Raw genomic sequence first — 22,467 nt, 5'->3', positions numbered from 1 at the left:
TCAAAGAGTTGAACAAGCATGAGATATTTTTAAATTACCCCATTTCAACCTCAAAATACAGAAAAAAAACCTGTTTTCCTACATTAATAATCAGACGAGGAAAGGGAAGTTAAGAAATAAATTTGTTTTGACACTTTTGTCCGTGAACTTCATTCTTTTTGGAGCAACCAACTATAAAGCAAATCTGGATTTCTAGCATACTAACTTCATAGGACATGATAACCTCTTTCCCATGTGACATGCAAGGCAAAAATGCTTTCCTTTTTCATGGAGTCTTGTCTCTTCTACAATTAGAAGACATAATTCCTTCTAAATACAATTCTAACATAATTCCTTTAAAAATTTGGACTTTTTACAGTAAAGAGCTTTCCAACTAACTGTTTCAGAAGCTAACCTCTACGTTAACTAAGCATTTCTCTGATTCCCAACATTAATATGTTAGAGCTAGTATTTTGTATTAACCTCCATCTATTTCCTCATTTCTCTCCTCTCAGCATCTTAGTTAACTGAAGGAACAAGCTTTCTTTGAAACATACCTTCACACAGTATTATCTATATTCCATGTCAGCTAGCAGCCTCTCTTACACAGACTCTCTCTCAATCATACACGGCTGCAATTGTACATGTTAAGGCAGAAAGATGCCACAGTGAAATCTCAACTAGTATTACCTCTTCTTTTGTTAGTAAACCCACCTTTTCTTTTTTAATGGCTACATCACAAGAGCTTGCAATCAGCCCGCAATCAATTAGTATATCGAAGGTTTGGTTTCTGTGTTTGTCCCCCTCCTTTAATCACCTACAAATTAGTTTCTGCTTAGTGTCTACAAAAGTTGACTCAGCATTCTGTACTACTGTAAATCATCCATCCTTTAGGTTTATCCAGTGCCACGTAATATCCTGATCTTCATCTGTAATGACACTATTCAAACTGTGTACCACTAGCATATTTCATTAATATATTTTTTTAAAAGTACAAAAGAATCAATGAAAATAGTCAGCAAGATCAGTCCCTGATGAAATTCACCTATTACCTGTCATGACCTCTCCTAAAAAGAGGTTATCATCTACCTTATTTTTACTAATCTAAAAATGTTTCTCCTGGGACATATCAGGTGTCTGACTGAAATCCAGAGAGAAAGGATCTATTGCACTATTAACTTTTTTCCCTTGACAAACAAAATGTAATTAATTTGGCACCGTGTGCATTCAAAAGCTGTACAAATATATTTGCATTTATTCAAGCACAGACTAAAAATTAGTGAGTTATTACATCACCAGAACACCCATTTCACCCCCTCAGAGACCACATCACTTGATCATAATATTGGTAAGGCTTGCTCTAGTTTGACTGTAAGTAAGTGTGCTTGATGAGTTTTTCAAACTTTCTGATTTTACACAGCAGATTAAAAAAAAGACAACACTTCACCTACCCTGGTAATCGATCAGACATATCCAATAATATACTCCTCCATTCTGCTTGCTCAAAATGCCAGATTCGAGCTGTTCCATCTCTACTGCCACTTATGAACCTTTAAGAAGTTTTAAAAGACAGTTAAACAAATTTGCTTTGAAGTATATTGAGTTACACACCACCACAATTTAAAACATTACAATGAACGACCGACAGAAGTGAAATCTTCCATTTGTGTGCAAGAGAATTCTTTACAGTTACCAGTCCATTAACTTTCTTTCCAGAAGCCCAGGAAAGAGAGTTTTTCTGAACTGAAAAACTGAATAAAGTTATCAAAACACACAGAACAAAGAAGCAAGTTCCAAAGTTAAACTCAATTCACAACTTCATCCTCAACTGCTTCTGAATTACAATACTTTAATGTAGCATTTTAAGTAATCCATTCTGAAATTGTGGAGTATCAGATACTGAAATAGAGGCAAGAACAGATCAGCACCCGAGATGTTCCCACCCACAACTGTTCATAAAAGAGAAGACCACCAGTGGTTTATTTCAAGATACCAAGGTGTAAACCACGGCAGTTCATGCTTCCATTTCATGAACTGCTGAAACTATCAATGCAGCAGAATGGAAATTCCTGAAGAAAGGAACTGAAACATTGCAAAACATCCAAAGATAATCTCCCTAGTCCATGAATAACAACCCTGAGAAAGTCAGTTGACATACCTCCCACAGAAAAAGTTTGCATGCTAGGTATATCATGACTGTGTTCTAATTTGCTATGACTCATTTTAATAATAATTACAAATCTTAAACATCTTCCACAGAAAGTGTCACCAAGCAAAAGAACAGAAGTGTAGCCTTTTTTTTTTTTTTTCTCAGTACTGCCTTGAAAAGTAATCCATTTAGGCCACATGGATGGACCAGTGCAACACGATGGCCCCAAAGAAGAATAATTGCAAAAAAAACACATTTAAAAGGAACACAACTACAACTTCCAAACTGAATGCAGATTATTAGAGTTCTTACTCACAGTTATCTGGCTTTCAAGAAGAGAAAAAGCCAATAAAAATAAAGCTGCAACTTATGGTTGCAGATGTAAGTCTACCCTGAAAGCTAAAACCAAAATCTTCACTAGTGATAGGCCAATCAGAGATCAATTTTTACTCCATTCTGTACTGGAAGCATGGGTGAAGTTTTACAAATGGAATTTACACAGTGCTTTCCCCCCACCCCATTCATCTGTAAAATTCTGTTAAATCATTTCCTGAAAAAAATAACAGTAGGCTAGGAACAAACGAAATTGATTAGAACTTATTTTAGACCATTTGCATTGCATTTTCCCATTTCCTGTTTTCATCCAATACTTCCTGAAACTGACAGGGAAAGAGGGTGAAGAGGAGGTGTACTCATGGCTTCATACACCGAGTATGTTAAAAAGGGGTAACATTCCTCCAGGTCAATAAAAACCCAGCCAGTCCAAAGACATTGTCTAATAAAGATTAACAGAAAGCTGAGTCCGGCAGCTGAAATTTCACTATGTTCTCCTGGATTAGTCCAAATTTCCCCTCTGAGTTATAAGTAAGTATAATTATCTTACTGGAAAACCTCCAGGTCAGAACACTAACACATTCCTAATTCCAAAATAATGTATTGTTTGTTCATATTTTAACATCTTTCAACATACCTATCACCATTGTTAGAAAACTGAATGCTGTCAACTTTGTCCTGTAAGAAAAAACAGTTTCTTAGAAATTATATTTTTAAGCAGGAAATACGGTTTTGACAAATCTGAGCTTAATAAAAACTGAAACAATGCAAAATCTGCATATTGCATAATTTCTAACAGTTTTAACTGCAAAGTGAACCAAGTCCAACATATACTTACCAGAATTTACTACCGTTAATGCATCTAAAATGCAAGTTTTAAAAAAATGTCCCAATTAAATATGAAGGACTGACAGATAAAGCAATTGTCCATTAATAACTTGGCAGCCAATTAACTCATATTTAAATACATATTTCCAATATCCTAAGCCAACTACAACTGAGAGGAATCTGTCATTCACACCCCTACTTACACATTCCTTAAAGAAATATACTATTAGTCATTCATTTTTATCACAATAAAACCTACAGGAAAAGCAGATAGCACACTCGGATCAGTTTATCTTGAGCTGAAAGTCATCTCTACACACAAAATACGTATTGATCAAGCCTTATCACTGTAACATAAATTGTTAAAGTCAGATTCAGTATTAGAGAAAACACTGAGACTAACAAAATGCAGGCAAGTATTTTAAGAGCTGCCCTTGAAAGAGCTTCAAGGATTCAACTAAATATAAGTTCTCTAGAGCAAAACTACAGGTGATCTGTGCATCATGCTGAAAAAAAAGACTCAACCTCTAGCACATGAACATAACTCAAGTTTCCCTTAGATTCCTTAGAAGATGGAGCCCCTTAGACTAAGGTACAAAAATAAAAAATGACTACTTTTAATTAAGAAGCTCTTTTCCTAACAGGTATCAGTTGGATCAAGAACGCAAGACAGACAGCACAGACTACGTAAAGTACGTGGGAAAACAATGCAAAACCAGCAAGTCGACTTACTACTTCAGAAGCATAAAGTAGCTTGCACAGCCTTGCATGAAGGCGTGCATAAAAGTCAAGATGAACAGAAGTAAAATTCTGGAAACTCAATCCCATTCAAAGATTTAACACAAAAGGTGTCAAATGGTAAATAACTTCAGTAACAAAATCCACTTAGCCTATCTACTTCCTGTATACAGCACACAATACATGGGTGGCTAGGCATGCTTGCATCAGAGGGAAGCAACAGAGCAAACCACATGCTTTAAAATTAAAGAAATGTGAGACATCCAGTTGAAAAGAGAATTCCAAGTATCATATTGACACATTCCAGCCTTTAAAATGGTCAAGTCACATTGAGACGACTGAAATTCCGCCTAAGTTCTAAAAATATTCAATAAAAGAACATGCCACAAATCCACTAACATTAATTTGCAACTTCAATACTGCTTCAAATGACTACTTATTAGATTTAACAATCTGACTTACAGCATGGCTTTCCAATTCAGCTATTTTCTCAGGTGTTTCAGAGCCAAAAAAATACATCCTGATGACATGGTCAGTGCTGCCGGTTGCTAAAAACATACCACCTGTAAAAATCAAACAGTAATTAAGCGTCTGCGTAAGAAACTAAACAGATCACCAACATTACTCAGGTACCTACTAGTACTTTAAAAAAATAATCTGTCACTTTTTTTATGCTCTTCCACTGACATACAGATGTAGAAGGAAATCCCCCTCTTGCCCCAGAAAGATCTCTCAGCTGTAGTAAAAATAGTCACACCCAGTGTTGCAAACATTTTAAAATACATAACTATGGGAATGCTGAAACATCTAACACTACCAATTGCGAACAGAAGCCTTTGGTTATGAGGACTATGGCTAGTCATCATCAGAATTATCTAGATGATGCTTTCACTGTAGCGTGTGAATTGCTCCAAAACTGGGTAGAAGCATAAGGAAACCAATATAAGTACACCAGTATCTAGCTGTGGTGGCACCAATACTAAGATCTGTCGCTTGGCACCTGCAAGCGCTGTCAGAAAAAAAAAAAAAAACAAAAAACAAACAGTCAAACAAAACCTCAAAAAAAATCCAACCCAGGGTTATATCCTGACAATGTTAACAAGCTACACTTTGATTTGTATTTTATTTCCAAAATTCCTAAGTTTCTTCCAGTGTTCATGATGGTACCAGTAAGCCTTCCCACAAGTCACCCATGTGATTAGAAGACAACCACAAGCCAGGAGTGAAGCACATTTATAGATACATTTGTGGATTCTGAAGCAAGAAGAGACCTTTATGACTACCCCTGCATACAACCAGCACAGAATCAGGAGCTCCTACTATTGGCAGTAACCACTTCCACTGCTGCTGACTGTGGTATCTCTGAGAACTAATATTGCAAATCCCTGACATTATACGAAGGGATTAAACAAAAATAAAAATCCAGTAATGATGGATAAAAAGTAAACAAGCATCAGGTGACTTAGTTCTGTAAAATCACCAATGGCAAAAGGAAAAGAGTAGCACTTAGTTCAACAGTCTTTCACTGTTAGCTAAGGCAGCTCACGTTATTTAATTATGTCACAGGCTAACAGTACACATATATACAATCACTTACTACAAGGCTGCTGGTTTTGTGTATTTTAAAGCTGTCACAACTAGAGTATTATCATAACTACTTATGAGGAAAGAAGAGAAATCACAACGCTAAACACAATCTGTATAGGACTTACCTACACTGAATGAAGAACAAAGCATCTGAACCCCTGGCCTAGGTTTCTCTGTGAATTTCACTGGCCGATTACTTAAAAAGAAAAGATGATTGAAATAGGACATGGTAACACACAAAACTTGGCTTTTATCAACATTTCAAAACACAAAGGCATGTTTCTTCAAACATCTGCACAACAGGTACGTTTAAATACATATAGTAATGCCTGTATATCTTGTGCAGGAGATTGAGCAATAGGGTTTACTTTTCAAAATCACTGTACACACAAACTTCAAATGATATTTGAAGCCCACACAGCTTATGTTTTTTTCCTGCAAGGTGCTATTACCTAGCAAGGGTAACATGACATGCCAAAGAATGTTTATTGTCTCTTGTCCTTCAGTGAGTATGATTTACCCCCTCCATAAAATGTTCAAGAAGTAGTGAACTCTTGCCCTCGCATTACAAACCACCAACAGTACATGAAATAAGGCCTACCAAATACCATTACTGCAGAATGCTGTGCAAAATCATACAATTTTACAGAAGTCAATAAAAGTTGTGCAACAATGTGCACATGGCGATTTAAAAGACTGGTTTCCTGTTCTGCAAGTCACGTACACAACTCTTTCAGTTGACACAGCCTAATCTCACAGAAAGTAGCTACTAAGAACTACATTAAGGAGAAATTCTGCAACCTGTGCCACTCACAAGCATTACAGGTTTCTACTCATTATTCTACTGCTTTTCTGTTCATGTGTCTTCTGTTTATCAAAGGAAATGTTGAGACTTTAGGTAGAAGAATATTTCATGTTTGTATGATACACAGTACAGAGATTCAAATCCCAAGAATGCTGCTTTGAGACATAGCTTAAACGAATTTACGTCCATGCTTAAACTATTTTAAGCAACGTTTACATCTCATACAGTCCTCTAAATTAATTTTAGAAGGTAAATAATTAAGGATACAGTTTAAATGCTCTGCTCCTGTAACTTACAGCCCTAGAAGATTCTTCAGATGAAGCTGTGCCTGTGACAGTTTTTGCTGTAATTCTACCACCTTAAGATCACAAGTTTGAATTAAAAAGCAGAATAATCTTCCGCTTTCTAAAGTACTGATTACTTTCTTTTTTTAATAGCTGCTGCATGTAAAATGGATCATTTCATACCAACCACCATTCTATGGCACAATACTAGACTAGATACATACTGATCATTCCAGATCTCTTCTTTCCAGTAATAATCTAATTCTTTTTTTGTACAAATAAACAGCAATCACATATAGAACATTTAAAAACCATCCTGAACACAGTCTGCTTGCAAGTTCTGTAAGAGACATCCTAAAACTACAGGACTGTTTAAAACTCAACACAAACAAAAAGCTTTATTACACTGTTCCAACATATTTATGTTTGCAGCAATTCTAGCTGTCCTACGTTTGTACCTCTAGCGTAGTAAGAAGTTAATATATTTCCCAACTAATCTCCCAGGACAATGGAATAACATAAATTTGTAAAGGATATAGTTAGTGATGGTGCTTTAAAATAACTACGTAGTAGGTTATTTCCACAACATTATGATTACCACAAAAATATTTTTTTTTAGCTAGTTAAAAGCACTCGACTTATTTTAATCAAGCATATATGGCATACAGTCAATCAGCAATTCATTTACATACTTGAATTTCATGGAATCTGTATCCCATTGCCAAAAGCAAACAGTTCCATCTGCACCAGTAGAGACCATGTATCGCATGGAGCCTCTCACCATTGGACTGAACTAAAAAGAGAAGAAAGTAAAATCAGACACATACAAAACCAGACAATTAAAAACTGATTACAAACTTCTAAAAATGTTAATGCAAAACCTTGATTTACTTTGCATTTTTCAACAAAAACTGCTAAAGCAGTTGCTCATAACTAATTTTTAATATTTACAAAATAACATCTCCTATACTTTAAAGTAAGTTTGTAGTCTATGTTTCAATTATTGCATTATATAAAACCAATTCATTCACTGCTTTGTTTCTGAAGTCTTAACTAATCTCAATCATTCACTAAAAATATTGTCATTGAATGAAGTAATGAGCAGAACAGATCACAAGAAAAAACACAGAAGGAAGTTTCACTAGACAGGCTTACTTTTTAAATTCTGTAATTAAGCAGAGCATCAGTTATGAGGTAGTCTGAGTACGCATTAACCACCATCACACACGAATTTACAGAAGTCCTTGCACATACTTAAGACATGGATTTACTCCTATGCACAGTGCTGGCCTTCAGAAAACTACTGAACACAAGCTACACAAGTTGATTAAATTGTTCATCAGTTACTACTACTACCACCATTGGAAACGGCCATATAAGTTGCATGTATTGCAATTATAGTATTTATTAATAAAGAACGCTTAAACAACAAAAAAATCCACCATATTACAATAAAAGAAACACCACGAATAAATGCTTTGCCATTAAAAAAAACAAAGAGAAAAAACAAGGCACAACGAATACCACAGAAGCTCAGCAGCTTCAAAGCTTACTCTGAGAGGCATCATTTTTGAGAAAACTGCAAAATTATTTTTTGTACTGAACTTCACAAGCTGGCAGGTTCTTCACCCCTCTACATAAGCCTGTTTGTCTGATTGGAAAACACAGCAAATCTGGATAATGAGATACTAATTCATCTGTTACATAAGGAATTAAAAAGGCCAAAACAAGACTGAATCCAAAGGACTACCAATAGCACACAAAGTATCACAACACCTTCACATGTAAGTACAAAACATATTACACTGAACATCTCTGCACTTTTGAAATAACTTATATTTCCGAGATTAAGACAAATACCCATATCACAGAAGCTGTAAGAATCACATACTGGATCTGAAGGCTCGCCCACATAAACCAGCATATCATCTCCAGTAACAGACAATAGGAGGACACAATATTTCCCAGAAATTCTCCTTGGTTCCAACAGCTCGAATATTACAGGTAGTAACCTTTTTTTTAAGTGAAGAAGGATTCCTGCCATTATCTTCAGTTAAATACTCAGGAATTTCAGGGAGGTAAGGAACTTTTTTTTTTTTTCACTATTTTTTTTCAGGTCAGTTTCTCCTGTGGTCTTGACTAATTTTTTGCATCAATATTTAAATGTTCATCTTTTAATACTCCCACAGGCAGTCACACAGAAATAATTTCTGTCATGTGAAAGCCACAGTGAAAGTTATTTGCCATTGTGCCAGCCTTCATGTGAAATAGAACATCAGCTCCTTGCACTTGGACACGAAGAAGACAGACGTACACTTAGCAAGTTACTTCTAGTAACAGCAGCCACAAAGTACAAAATCTCCACAAACAGAAAATGAGGTACTAACCTTCCTTTCCAAGAAGTTACAACACAAAGACAGAAGGCTCTATTCGAGTAGAGCATTCATGTAACTATATTTCTCAATTTCAATAAGCAAGCACGGAAACTGGCTACTTCTTACCAATATGATAGCTAGCTAATCTTAGAGTATCCCATCAATCTAAACCCTCCTACTAAAGCAGACTCCTAAATTTTTAAATCAGGTGAAACAGCATCCTTTTTTTGCCCGAATTATTTCTCGCTCTCCACTATCTAATTAAAACACCTTAAACTCTCCATACCGCACTGTCAAGTGAAACTCGAATCTTTCAGTTTTGTGGACTGTCTGTTTCTTACAATCCACCTACATTATCTGTGCTTCAATATGTAGAAACAACTTTAAAAAAATAAAAAGAAAACATACCTGTAATGAGGTAATGGACCCTGTGTGTCCATGGAGGACTGCAACTGGTGCACAAGTTCTCAGACACCACACTCTGATCACTTTATCACAGCTTCCAGCTGCAATCATAGTGTTTTCATAATTGACAGCCATATCGGAAATCTCTGCTGAATGTCCTCGTAACGTGGCAAATAACCTGCCATTATGAGTTGACCAAATCTTCACCAAACAGTCATCTGAACCCTAGAAAGAAATATTTATTATGCTCAGCAAGGATTTTCAAAGACACGATAAAAGTTGCACATCTCCTTTAATGAACCTAGCTATGTTTTTCCACAGCTTGTTAAATTACACTTCTGTTTAAAACGATGTATGCTACTTAAGCTGAAAGAAACGAAGTCATATGACCAGCATCAAGAAACCCAAAATGTTCACTTATGGCTCAGGATTACACTGCAGTCACCACAGATCTAGACCATATTCCAGACTTACTGCATTTTAAGTTTGAGGGGATTCCTTACAGTAATGGCGAGAGCTAATGAAAGTACTGTTCTGTAAAAGCAATCTCTCCTCTGCCACTTCATAAAGAATACGAAACAAGCCTAACATCGACCCACGTCACTGAAAAAAGCTCCTACAATGTCAACACCCGACCATCTATTAAATACAACAATTTCTTACATACTTCCAAACTTTAATTACATAAAATTGTTCTACTTCAGCACAGCGACAGAACTAATCAGCTACATTTTAACACTACTGCTAGCCACCTCCAGAAGTTTTAGCATCACATGCATTTCAAAGTTCTTTTCCTTGCATCCATCTAGAAATACATTTGGATTCGGATCCATTTCATCAACTCACAGTAAATATTCTATGTCCAGTCCTATCGAATGTAACACAATATACAGAAGAAAGGTGGCCAAGAATCCGTCTGTGCATCTTGACATGCTGATACATACTTCCTGGAAATGAAGTACTGAACTTTGCATATCCAGTTAATTGTTTTGCTCGATGTACTTCCACTAGAACACAAAGAAATCAAAGAACGAACACATTGATGTTTAAAACAGGTCTATTCCAAAACATTATTTTATTTGGCTTCTATTAATATATTACTTAAGGACTTACTAGAAGTGACTTTCAGATTTCATGAAGTCACTTTTTTCGTATTTGCAATTTCTCTATGTATAAAACCAAGACAATATTTTAAACTTGCACCAGTCAAAACTTCATTCTCTACATAAGAAGCGCTAAATGTTATCTTTATTTTCCCATGGTTTTCTATACCTTAAATCATACTAGAGTCCTTCCATCCAAAGGAGAATGACTTGTATTTTCTGTAGGTTTATCTACTTAATATAAGGGTTTTATAAAAGCAAAAGATGTCATCTAGTGTCACACTAGTGCTGTGGGCAGACCTTTGTACCTAATACATAACTCCAGTGAAGTCAGAGAAGTTCCCCAGATAACCCTCCAGACCCAGTTCTGACACGCAATTTTTAGCATTGTAGCAAGGCCACTATCGAGACACACATCACATGCTCGCAGCAGCAATGATGAGCATTGAAAAGAGCTTACCAAGATTTGGTGGTGTGCCATAGTTCACAGGAATTTCAGGAGGTCTTCCTCTGTGCAGAGCAGCAAATGCAGAGCCCTTCCAAACAGTGTTCCTGCAATCTTTAAAACCAATCGGTTGAAGTTCATCATAAGTATATGCTAAAAATGCCAAGACAGCTGCAGTTCCACAATACGGTAAAGAACGTATCTATAGGTGGTCTCAAACACAGTGTTGAAACAAATAAAAAAAATAGGAAAACCAAATGCCCCAAAACTTTTCATGAATAGTGAGCGTAGCATCAGATGAGAGAAAAATCCATTTAATACAGTAACTGAAGGAAGAAAAAAACCCAACACAACCAAAGACCAGACTTTGAAATTACTCCTACATGGTGATGCCCCTGCAGTTCACGTAACACAAAACTAACTTTTCAGCTGAATTCTTCCTATTCATTCTCAGTGCAAAGCATTTAAATTTCTTAACATTTTCACAATTCTTTTTCATAAATATTATAAATATTTATTAGCATGAAATATTTTAACTAGATGATCTCAAGAGGTCCCTTCCAACCCGACAATTCTGCAATTCTTAAAAAAAAATTCCAACACAGAGTTATTTTGACACACTCACGCTGAAATAACTGCAATCCTGATTTTCAGGACACAACAGTCACTGTCGTTCAGTGTGCATCCTTAAAAGCAGTTAGGACTGAAAACAGAATGGTATCCCACAGACCAGTCCCACACCATAACATCCAGCTACCCAACAGAACTTCATACTAACACACGAACACTCCTGTTGTGGGTTTGCATGGCAAGGTTTTGGTAGCAGGGGGGCTATAGGGCTGTCTTCTGTGAGAAGCTGCCAGAAGCTTTCCCCCATGTCTGATAAAGCCAGTGCCAGCCGGCTCTAAGATGGACCTGCCGCTGGCCAAGGCCGAGACAATCAGTGATGGTGGTAGCGCCTCTGTGAAAACATATTTAAGAAGGGGAAGAAAAAGCTGCGGTGAAGCAGCAGTTGAGAGAGAGGGGTGAGACTGTGTGAAAGAAACAACTCTACAGACACCAAGGCCAGTGAACAAGAAAGGAGAGGAGGCGCTCCAGGCGCCGGAGCAGAGAGTCTTCCCTTGCAGCTTGTGATGAAGACCATGGTGAGGCAGGTTGTCCCCCTGAAGCCCACAGAGGTCCACAGTGGAGCAGATATCCACCTGTAGCCCATGGAAGGGACCCCACGCCAGAGCAGGTGGATGACTGAAGGAGGCGGGGACCCCGCACTGGAGCGGGTTCCTGCCAGGACCTGCAGACCTGTGAAGAGAGAGGCCCACACCAGAGCAGGTTTGCTGGCAGGGCTTGTGACCCCGCGGGGGACCCACGCTGGAGCAGCCTGTTCCTGAAGGACTGCACCCTGTGGGAAGGGCCCACACTGGGGCAGTTCATGAAGAGCTGCAGCCTGTGGGAAGGACTCACGTTGGAGAAGTTTGTGGAGAACTGTCTCCCGTGAGAGGGACCTCACGCTGGGGCAGGGGAAGAGTGTGAGGAGTCCTCCCTCTGAGGAGGAAGGAGCAGCAGAGACAAAGTGTGATCAACTGACCGCAACTCCCATTCCCTGTCCCCCTGCGCTGCTCGGAGGAGGAGGGAGAGAAACGGGATTGAAGTTGAGCCCGGGAAGCAGGGAGCGGTGGGGGGAAGGTGTTTTAAGATCTAGTTTTATTTCTCACTATCCTACTCTTGATTTGATTGGTGACGAATTAAACTCCCTTTTCTCCCCAGGTTCAGTCTGTTTTGTCCGTGGTAGTAATCGGTGAGTGATCTCCCCCTGTCCTTATCTCGACCCTCGAGCCTTTCACCGTATTTCCTCTCCCCTGTCCAGCTGAGGAGGGGGAGGGAGGGTTTTGGTGGGCACCTGGCACTTATCCAGGCCAAACCAAAACAACTCCGCTCCCAGAAACACTGAAACAGGTTAGGTCTAAAGCTAAAATCTACTCTGTCAAATGCACTGAACAGAGTACAACAGCTACCTCTTTCAAAACCAGCACAGGCCAATATACTCCTGGGAGTGTCAGGAGACATTAGAGAAGTAGCACCTGTGCCCTGATGACTCATTATATTGCAGTAACACTGAAAACTGCCCATGTTCAGCAGCCTCAGCACTCAGAGTAACAATAATTCTTGTGACGCAACTTAAAACCTTCTCCTCACAACAATCAATGTACAGTTATACCATTAATACACAGACTGCTGGTGTTTTGGTTGATTAAGCACACAGTAGAAAAGCAGCAGGGGCCAATTTTGGTGGAAGTTCACCACATTTTAGTATTCCAAAAGTCTTCACCATACACTTATAAAAATGCATCGTAGTCATTTCAAATAATAAACAAATCATACCTTTTGCTGTACGTAATAATGACTGTCTCCCTGCACCAAGTAAGGAATTCACTCTCGAAATGCTGGGTGGTATCTCCTCATCCAGTATCGGGCCAAGGCGCTTGCAAATTTGTAACAAATGGTCTGGAGCCACATGTTTGTTGGACAGCACCTGACAGAAATTTAAGTTTTAAAAATATAGATGGTACATTCAGAACAGAGCAATCTAAAAGCAACAGTATTCACAGGTATATTAAACATCGCTCAAATATTTTTAACTTCAGCTTACAAAGAAAAAAAAACAGTTCTGTTCAGCTTTGATCTAGTAAATTCAGCGAGTACTCTCCAAGAATGGGAGAGCTGTACTAGAAATAATTGCAGTAAAATTACTTACTGCACATCAGTATTTTACTACTGAAAGCCTGCGACATTCACACGTACGGCACACATTTGTGCGGCACCCTACAATGAGTGCCTTTGCCCAATTCACCCAATTATTTTTATTAAAAACAAAAATTAAAATTCAAACACTCATAACTCGAGATCATGGAGAATTTTGTTGTTGTTAATCACAAGAATTTATGCAACAAGTACTCCAGTCACACAGTACTTGTTCAGTCAACTGCAAACTAGCAGGTTTGAGTACAATCCCTCTGGAAATAGTTTCCCTGAAGAACCAGTACTACATAGCGTAAGACTGCCCTGCTTCCTCAAACCAAAAGGATCAAAATAGTCACCCGTCCACTCAGCAAGGATCCCATCCTATCTACATCTAACAATCTAAAAAATACACCCACACACACACTCAGATGTCTCAGTCGAGAACAGATGTGTGTGGTTTTTTGTGACTATTTTTGCAGCCCCTCTTCTTTCTGGGAGTTCAACGAAAAAAATCCTTATCTAACGATAAAGTCAATCACAACAATGCAGAAGTTAAATATGCAAAGCAGAGCTAATGCCGACCTGAGCAAACCAAACCATCAGAACAATAAATTTAAAGTATTGGGGAGGTCTGAATCAGCAGGCACAGACAGCCCCATGCTTACTCCAGTCTCCGACCCGGCCACGTAAAAACCAGTTAGACCCAGCAGCCACACTGCTGCTTCGGCAGCCAGACTATTCCCAGCCAATACACCCAGGGGAGGAGGAGGGCCACACCAACACAGGTACATGGCCTCTTGCCCATGTAGCTCAGAACACAGACGAAACCAGCTCTCGTGCTTATGACGCTATTCCCTTATACCTTAGACTGAGCTTCCACGAGAAAAGTCCTGACAAGGCTGATCTCGTCATCGGGACAGTGGGAATGAAAATACCACACACTGTCACATAAGATCTGTTCAACAGACAGTTGCCCAAATGCACACTGCATATTGAGAATGTACTATTTAAGCCACAACCTAATACCTGCTTTAATAATACAAATCCAAGCAATGTGTAAAGCCTGCAAGGGTATAGGTTGTATTCCTAGGAGGGGTGGAGAGGTGGTACTATCGGTACGATAGTTAACATTATCACACAGCCAAACACATCCAAGCAGATGAGCTCATCAGATGCTTAAGGTTGATTATGAGAAATATATTTGGCAGTCCAAAGATTACAAAATGCACTTTTTCATCCTTTCTTTATAAATTTTGCCTCTTGAATTGGTTTAGAGCAGTACCAGCCACGTCATTCAGGACAGAAAGCTCAGCTTATTTTATACCAAGCATTACACACCGTCTTTTTTGCATGCCATCATCGGGAAATATATAATCCACATGGCATCACCGATAGAAGAATGCATACAAAACCTTGCAATTCATTTCCTTTATAAGGAAGGAACAGTTGTTTTAAAGTCTTGCTCCACTTCCATGACAAGCAAGGAGGAAAAGAAATAATTGCATGACGTGATTGCATTAGTCTGTGGTCTCTGCAAATTCAGAGACCAGCGGGACAACAAGAGGTTCCCAAAGCCCCTCAGAAGCAGAAACTAAAACCTTCAGAAGATTAATTTGAATATTCTTAAATACTATTAATCTGTGTAGAGATTTCCTTTAAATTGTATAGTGAATCAAGGCAGAGGCAGTGCATATTAAAGAATTAATCTGACAACTGTATATGCCTACTAAACACCATTAAAAAAAACAAACACTGTAGTTAAGTCAGAAGTCCCCACATGACATCTCCCAACACCACCACTTTTTGCCAGAAGAACTGGGGTCGAAAAAAACCTAACCAAAACCCAAAAAACCCCCAACCAATCCTTTTTACACTTCATACTACTTTCATGTTTCTAAATTCAAGTCAGAGCTTGAAAGCACTCCTGCTTAGCAAGACTAGGCTTTTTAGTGACTGAAAGCATTAATTTAAAACCTCATTTGCTCAACTGACCACACTGACAAGTAGAAGAAACGGAATCCAGTTTATCATTTTAATCAGCACTTAAATAATTAGGAAAATGTTGTACACAAAATTTCATTCCTTCTCTATGCAAATATGATTCTGAGATCTTCAAGCGCTACGCAAGAGGGACAAGAGGATTTAATGATAACAACACACAAACTGATGGGTAAGGGAGAAGTCAGTCATTTAACCTGGAATGTCTAAATCTTGGGGGTGGAGGGAGGAAGCAAGAATAAACAGCCATTCAAATAAAACAAGATCAACTACAATAAAGCAGGATCAAACCACATTTGGTTAGGCAGGCACCCCCAGGCCATCACTTCACAAGATTCAACTGCCAAATATACTTTTGCCATTTAAGAAGCAGTAAAACAAAACACCAAGACAGCTTTCCATTCTGAAACGGACATAAATTGAAACATCCAGAGCAAATACCACTAGCTGCAGAAGGCATAAACTACACGCTGTTGAGAGATCACTCACATCTTTCTAATATTTAGACACAAAGCTACGACCAGTGAGCAGCCAGAGATAAAGCGCACACTCACAGGCATCAGAACTGCCAACCCTCAATTTCTGAACAGCGATTTCATTTCCTAATCTGTTAAAGGGGACTGATGAAAGAAGCCAACCAGAAAATAAATACCGTCAAATCACAACACGTCTAACAAACTTGCTCCTGAAACTCTGAAATGAAACCTTGCTTCAGATTGGTTCTTCCCTCTGTGTAGGCAGTGGCATGTACCAATGCACAACGCCAAGCTCCGCCTCTGCTATGTAAACAATATCCTCAATTTAAAACACCACTTGTGCTTTTGTTAGTCTAATGTAAAGAAATTAAAGGCCCTTTCCAAAATAACTCCAACGTCTTAACCGAGCCGGAGCAGAACTGGAAGGTAAAGCTCTGGGCCTACTTTTAAAGGTAAAGGGTCTATCAGCAATGTTATCGTCCTAATTAAAAGGTTCTTCTTAAAAAAAAAAAAGTCTCACCAATTCTTCGTAACTTCTATAATGCTCATTTCCTTGCCAATCCAATCTTTTAGGAAGCAACTAAATGGAGGAAAAGAGAAAAAAAAATCACCGAGCGGTTAAAGGGGAAAAAGGGATACATCACATCCAAAGCAACGCGTGTTGAGGGGGAAAAGTTGAGAGAGTAGAGCGGAGGAAACTTGAATGACTCGCAAAGTAAAGGAAACTTTTGACTACAGCAAGAGAGACGATTTCATCAGAGCCCGCACAGACCTGGTGCTGTTCCAGCTCCTGCACCAGCACCTGCGGAGAAAAGGGGAAACACCAGAGAGTTAGGGACGGGCGAGCCGCCGGCTTCTCAAGCGGCCGCCGCCGCAGAAGGGCTCGGGGGAGGGAGGGAGGGGACCGGCTGCTCACACCTCCCCTTCAGCCCTCTGCGCGGCAGCCGGCGGCCGCAGGCTGCCAGCCTCGGCGCCCAGGTGAGCGGGCGGGGGCCGTACTCACCTCCTGCGCCCTCCGGCAGGGCCCGGTGCCCAGGAACCGCGCGATGAGGAAGTAGAGCTCTGCAAGAGAGACGGGGAGAGACCGGGGGTGAGCCCGGGGGGGGAGCAGCCCCCGGGGGTGACTGTAATTCACGATCACGCTCAGGAAGATGGCGGCAGGGAGCGGCGGCGGCACCGGCGGCGGCTCTCGCCCCGGCCCGCGGCCGCTGGCGCCCCGGCGGTTTTACCTGATTCAATGAGCGGCAGGGACACGCCGCCGGAGCTGGACGGGGCCGGGGGCTCGGCCATGGCGGCCCCGGCCCGGCGGCCGCCGCTCGGGTACTGGCTCGCTCGGCACAGTCGCTGCTGGCGGCGGCCGCCCGGGCTGGGATTAGGGCTCAGGCAGCGGCTGGCGCGGGCAGGGCCCGGCTCGGCATAGCCCTGTCAGCGCCGCCCCTCCCCCACCGCCAACCGCCAGCCAACCGCCCCCCTCCCTCCCCCCCCTTCTCCTCTCCTCCGCGCGCGGGAGCGAGCCGGAGCCGCCCCCGCCGGACGCCTCGCTCGCGCTCCCGATCCCCTCCCCCTGCGCCGGCGCCGATGCCGCGCAGCCGCTGACACCTGCGCCGGGCACGCCCGGGGGGGCGGGGGGAAAAGTAGTCCCCGTCCCGGGAGCCCGGCGGTGTGGGGGGTGGCGGGTACGCGTGCGGCCGCGGACGAACGTGCGGGGAGGGCGGCGGGGCAGGCGGGCGGCGAGTGGAGGGGAAGGGACACGGCGACCCGCGGGGGAGCGAGCGGCCTGGGCGCGGAAGGATCGTTTGCGCGAGGAAGGCGGTTGGTGACGGGCGTCGGTGGGCGGGGCCGCCCTGTGAGGCGGGGGCGGTGCCGCGGCCGTCCGGCTGCCGTTGAGGGAACGGGAGCGCGCGATCCCCGCAGCTGCCGCCGGTCGCCCCGGGGGCCGGGCCGGGCCGGGCCAGGCCAGGCCAGGCCTCGCCTCCCCGCGGCCCGGCGGGAACAAGCCGCAGCCCGCCGCAGGGCGTCGGGGGCCGCTCCTCCCGGGCTGGCGGAGCTGGGGAGCGGCTCAGACGCCTTGGCGGCTGTCCCCGGGCTGCCGCGCGCCCCCTGAGGCGGATCGTCCGGCTCCGAGGGGTCTCTCACTGCCCCGCCGCGGCCCGGCGTTTCCCAGCCCGCCGGAGGAAGGCGCGGCGTCGCCGGCAGCGCCTTGCCCAGCCCGGCAGCTCTGCCCCGGTGCCACCGCACCCCGGCTCTGGGAGCCTGTTTTTCGGGGGGGGGGTGGACGGGGTGTTCATCTTTCTCCCTTCTGACGGTTGCTTCCCGGCTCTGCCCAGCACGAACTCTGCCGTACATGTAGCAGTGGCCATACTCCTGCTGCACTTTAAATCCGAGCTCTTCCTCTCTTTCTCCCTTCCCCACCTGTGGCGGCTCGGTATGCATTTTCAGAACCTTTGAACTAAATGTTTTCACGTATCGTTGTATAAATATGCGTGTATTAGTGCCAGTCCCTCGGGTGCACTTTCAGCCCTGGACAAGGCTGCTGCGCGCTCCGGCGCAGGCCCAGCAGCGGGCAGTTCCCCCCTGCGTGGCACCTCCTGCCTGCCGAGCGCTCCTGCGCCGTGGCTCAGCTGCCACAACAAAAACCGCCATCCCGTCTGTTAAAAATCACCCTTTCAGAAGAGACCCGTGGTTTTCTGCTCCCTGTGTTGTCGCAGGCTTCAGCCGCGTCGTTCTCGCAGGCCACCTGCGTTCCCCTCGGTTTCGTTGCCAAAGAAATCCATATCCAGTAGCTGAAGTTGGATGCGCTTCAGCATCCCGGCTGCAGCCGTGTTGCGAAGAGCTGTGACCTAGCTGACACTGGAAAATGAATTCCGGAATGGTGCAGCACCCTGCTCACCAGAACGAGTAGCAGCTGTGGAATTATTAGTAAAATTAAGGTTTACATCTGAAAATTAATGTTTATATAGAAAATGTAGCATTGTTCACCCATTGAAGAAAAGCATAAATTCAAAAAGAGCTCTGAGGATGGGACACAGCTGCAGCAGGCATGTGAGGAATCCACTAACACAGCAACTCCCTGCAACACACCACAGAGGGTGGAGTGGAGACTCCGTGGCCGTGCTCCGTGATGATAAAGTGGGAAGAGATGGTCCTCTTGAACTGATAAGCAGCTCATCTGGTCCCCTGAGCCAACAGGTTTTCGAGACCTTGCCAAAGTTCTATCCTTTCGTGAACTTTGCTAGTTTTAGTGTCATTTTAATACCAAAACACACCTCCACCCCGAAGACTACCCGCCTTTGAGGTGCGACCACTCGTCTTTGAGTCTGCGTCCTCGATTTTTTGTAAACTATACCTTTAAACATGAAGCAAGAGAATTTTACACCAATCACGATAAAAGGTATGTATGACTACAGTCACTCAAACTCCACCTTGAATGTAGAAAGGATATAAAAATCGCCAGGGAAGTAGGGGATTTGGGGAGAAGATACCACCATGAGCAAGTCAAGAGAAACTCCACCTCAGACTGCCTCTGACTACTGGGATCTGCCGACCGGCTGAGCCTTGCTTCTCCCCCCTTGGGACGCCTTGGGTGAGACTCAGACTAAGCACTTTTCTCGGGAATCTTAGAAATCTCTCTAGAGAGTTACTCCCTAATGTTTATAGCCAGGCTGTACTATTTATAACCTTTCCACGCGTTTTATACTTAATAACATCATATTTGCACGTGCTTTCTTGCAGTCACCATCACCGGCAATTCAAAAAACCTAGACATCTGTTGCACAAATAAAACTGCACTGTTGAGGTAGCCAGTTGTCACAGCTTCTCACTGAACGCGACCGAACCCTAGAGCGTGGCCGTGCCAGTTCATGAGCACGACTGGACTGAAGGTGCAGACTGAAGGTGCAGCTATTAGTGTATCCAGAATCGTGGTAGTTTAACATACACATTAAACGCGACTGGACTGGTAGTGGCAAATTGGGTATCACCCAGAATTTAAACCTAGCCACACCTAGCCTCCCACTCGGGGGAGGAGAGTTAGAAAGCAAGGGGATTTACTTTCTGCCAAATTACTCCATCCCTTACAACGCAACAGCAGCCCACAAACCCGACGGAGTAACTTTGAAGAGACGCGTTTTGCTCTCTTCATGCTGCACGTTGAGATGGGCGGCTCTCTGCTGCGTACGTGTTCCGTAGCGCGGGGTGCAAACCTGCGTCAGCCGTCACTCCAGTCCTTCGCTGCGCAGAGTGGACGTAGCTGGTACCGCACAGGAAAGAATGCTTTTTCTGAAGCACGCCCATGGAAATTCTTGTCAGATGAATTTAAATGCCTTCTCCTCCAACTCTCCACAGGCAGAACTGACACCTAGTGCCAACATACACAATTCCTCATTGTCCCAGCAGCCAAACTGGTGGTTTTTTTATGGTTACACATTGGCTTTTCAAGCTACGTGGAAAAGGGCAAGAGTGTCTACTGCAGAATCAATCAAAGCTGAGAGCTGACTCACCCAGGTGCTCACCAGGCGTACTGCGTGGGAGGAGGGAAGCCCGCTTCATTCTTCACCGCATCAAGTGGGCTGTGCTGCTCACACCAGACCCAGGGCTCTCGCGCCCGAGGCAGCGACCCCTGAGCCCTCCTCCTGACAGCATGACAAGTCCTCTCCTGACAGCGAGACACTGACTTACCCTTGCCAAGTCCTCTCCCTTCCACAATAAAGTAAGAAATAACTTTTTGTCCCCCAGAGTAAATATAGGGAGCAGTTACAATAGGTTAAACAGCGGGTAATACAAGATGCTGAAAGTCAGCAGTATCTCAACATCAGAGATTCAAAACACATGAAAAGTAGGCATCCAGTAAAAGGCAGTAAGAGAGGTTATTTTGGGGTATTTACCTGCAAGTTCATTAGTCATTCAACTGATGGTAAGGAGTGTCATGTAGCTATGTCATGCTACTACCAAACTAAACCAACAAATAAGGTAACTTGGGGGGGGGGGGGGGGGGGAAGGCAGGCAGGGGGGTTAGAAAGAGTGACATAAATTTACAGTTTAACTTGAAGCCAAAGCCACTGCTACAGCCAGGTGCACTCTGTGAGGAACACAGCTGTGGTGGAAACGGACCAGAAGCATGTTGTGGTCCAGCCTTGGAGGACATCCTACATATAAGCAACATTTAACTTTTCTTTAGCTTATATATTGAAGAGGTAAAATGCTTTCTCAAATGAAAGCATTGTTTAAGAAGGCAAGTTAGAGCTGAAACTAAAGTCCTTTTTAGAAATAACTGTATAACAATTCGAAAAAGGCACCAAAAACGTACAGGAAGCAGATACCCTGCTTGCAGGTGTTACTTAAGAGCATAAACAAGTTCTCAGGGTCAAGGGGAAAAAAGAAGAAACAAAGAACAAAAGTTACTTTTTGATCTTGACTCCTCCCAAGACAAGGCTGACAGCTGTCTGACTGGCATCAAATAGACTAGCAAGATAAAACCATGCTACTACCTGCTGCAATTCAGCAAAATAACATGAAATGGGGGAAAAAAAACCCCTACAAAACAAGCCTGCACTCTGTGGGAGAACTGAAGTAATGCTGTACTAGATTTGATTTCTTTATTTTAAGGTTAAGTAATGTGTACTTCATATGCCCCCTTCTGATGAAAGGCTGTTAAATCTTCAATAAGATTTATTTTTCTCACATACATACAGCAGGGAGGAATCAGGACAGTTTTACTACATGAATTAGCTCTCACCACAGGCACGTTTTATTTGAAACAACGCTCTGCCAACCTGCAACCTCACTCAGCGCCGAAAGCTTGCTGACAGCAGGGTAAGGTCACCTACCCGCTCACCGGTGCCAAAAGGGAAGTTTCCCTGTGCTCCCCTCCCTGCTCCCGCCCAGGCTGTTCCGCTGCGGGCTCCATTACAGATGCCCAGCTGCCTGGGGGGTTCACAGCCTAGCTTCATTCTTCCCCAGACACCTGAAGCTTTATTGATATTAAGGCAGGATTTGGGAAAATTCCAATACAGTTCCAACACAACAACAACATCTGATCAGTTAACATTCAAGAGGATTGCTTTGTGCATCTTCCTTAAAGCAGTTATTTACACACGAGTGCTTATGCAAACTCTTTTGCAAAGTGATGCCGAACAGATGAAAACATCTGATGCTTATTAATTCTTTTTTTTTTTTTTTTTAAGGTAACAGAAGCAGCACTAGGCTATCAGCTGTCAAACTAGAA

At 42.6% G+C, this 22,467-nt stretch overlaps 1 protein-coding gene across 2 annotated transcripts in view; it reads right to left on the bottom strand.

Moving 5' to 3' along the window:
- Positions 1 to 17,614, bottom strand: part of BRWD1 (bromodomain and WD repeat domain containing 1) — a 61,680-nt gene extending 44,066 nt beyond the window's left edge. For both annotated transcript variants that reach the window (XM_075431898.1, XM_075431904.1), the window contains exons 1-13: positions 17,474 to 17,614; positions 17,248 to 17,306; positions 17,017 to 17,046; positions 16,765 to 16,824; positions 13,411 to 13,561; positions 11,047 to 11,145; positions 10,330 to 10,490; positions 9,487 to 9,708; positions 7,396 to 7,496; positions 5,740 to 5,810; positions 4,490 to 4,590; positions 3,099 to 3,139; positions 1,431 to 1,529 (exon numbers count right to left, since the gene is read on the bottom strand). In XM_075431898.1, the coding sequence (XP_075288013.1) occupies positions 1,431 to 1,529; positions 3,099 to 3,139; positions 4,490 to 4,590; positions 5,740 to 5,810; positions 7,396 to 7,496; positions 9,487 to 9,708; positions 10,330 to 10,490; positions 11,047 to 11,145; positions 13,411 to 13,561; positions 16,765 to 16,824; positions 17,017 to 17,046; positions 17,248 to 17,306; positions 17,474 to 17,534 (1,256 nt within the window). In that variant the 5' untranslated portion in view covers positions 17,535 to 17,614. The remainder of the gene's footprint in view (positions 1 to 1,430; positions 1,530 to 3,098; positions 3,140 to 4,489; positions 4,591 to 5,739; positions 5,811 to 7,395; positions 7,497 to 9,486; positions 9,709 to 10,329; positions 10,491 to 11,046; positions 11,146 to 13,410; positions 13,562 to 16,764; positions 16,825 to 17,016; positions 17,047 to 17,247; positions 17,307 to 17,473) is intronic.
- Positions 17,615 to 22,467: the final 4,853 nt, after the last annotated feature.

Source organism: Opisthocomus hoazin, chromosome 1 (genome assembly GCF_030867145.1).
Source record: "Opisthocomus hoazin isolate bOpiHoa1 chromosome 1, bOpiHoa1.hap1, whole genome shotgun sequence".
Taxonomy (NCBI): Eukaryota; Metazoa; Chordata; class Aves; order Opisthocomiformes; family Opisthocomidae; genus Opisthocomus; species Opisthocomus hoazin.
Note: the sequence above shows the minus strand (reverse complement) of the source record. Positions and strands in the feature narration are given on the sequence as shown.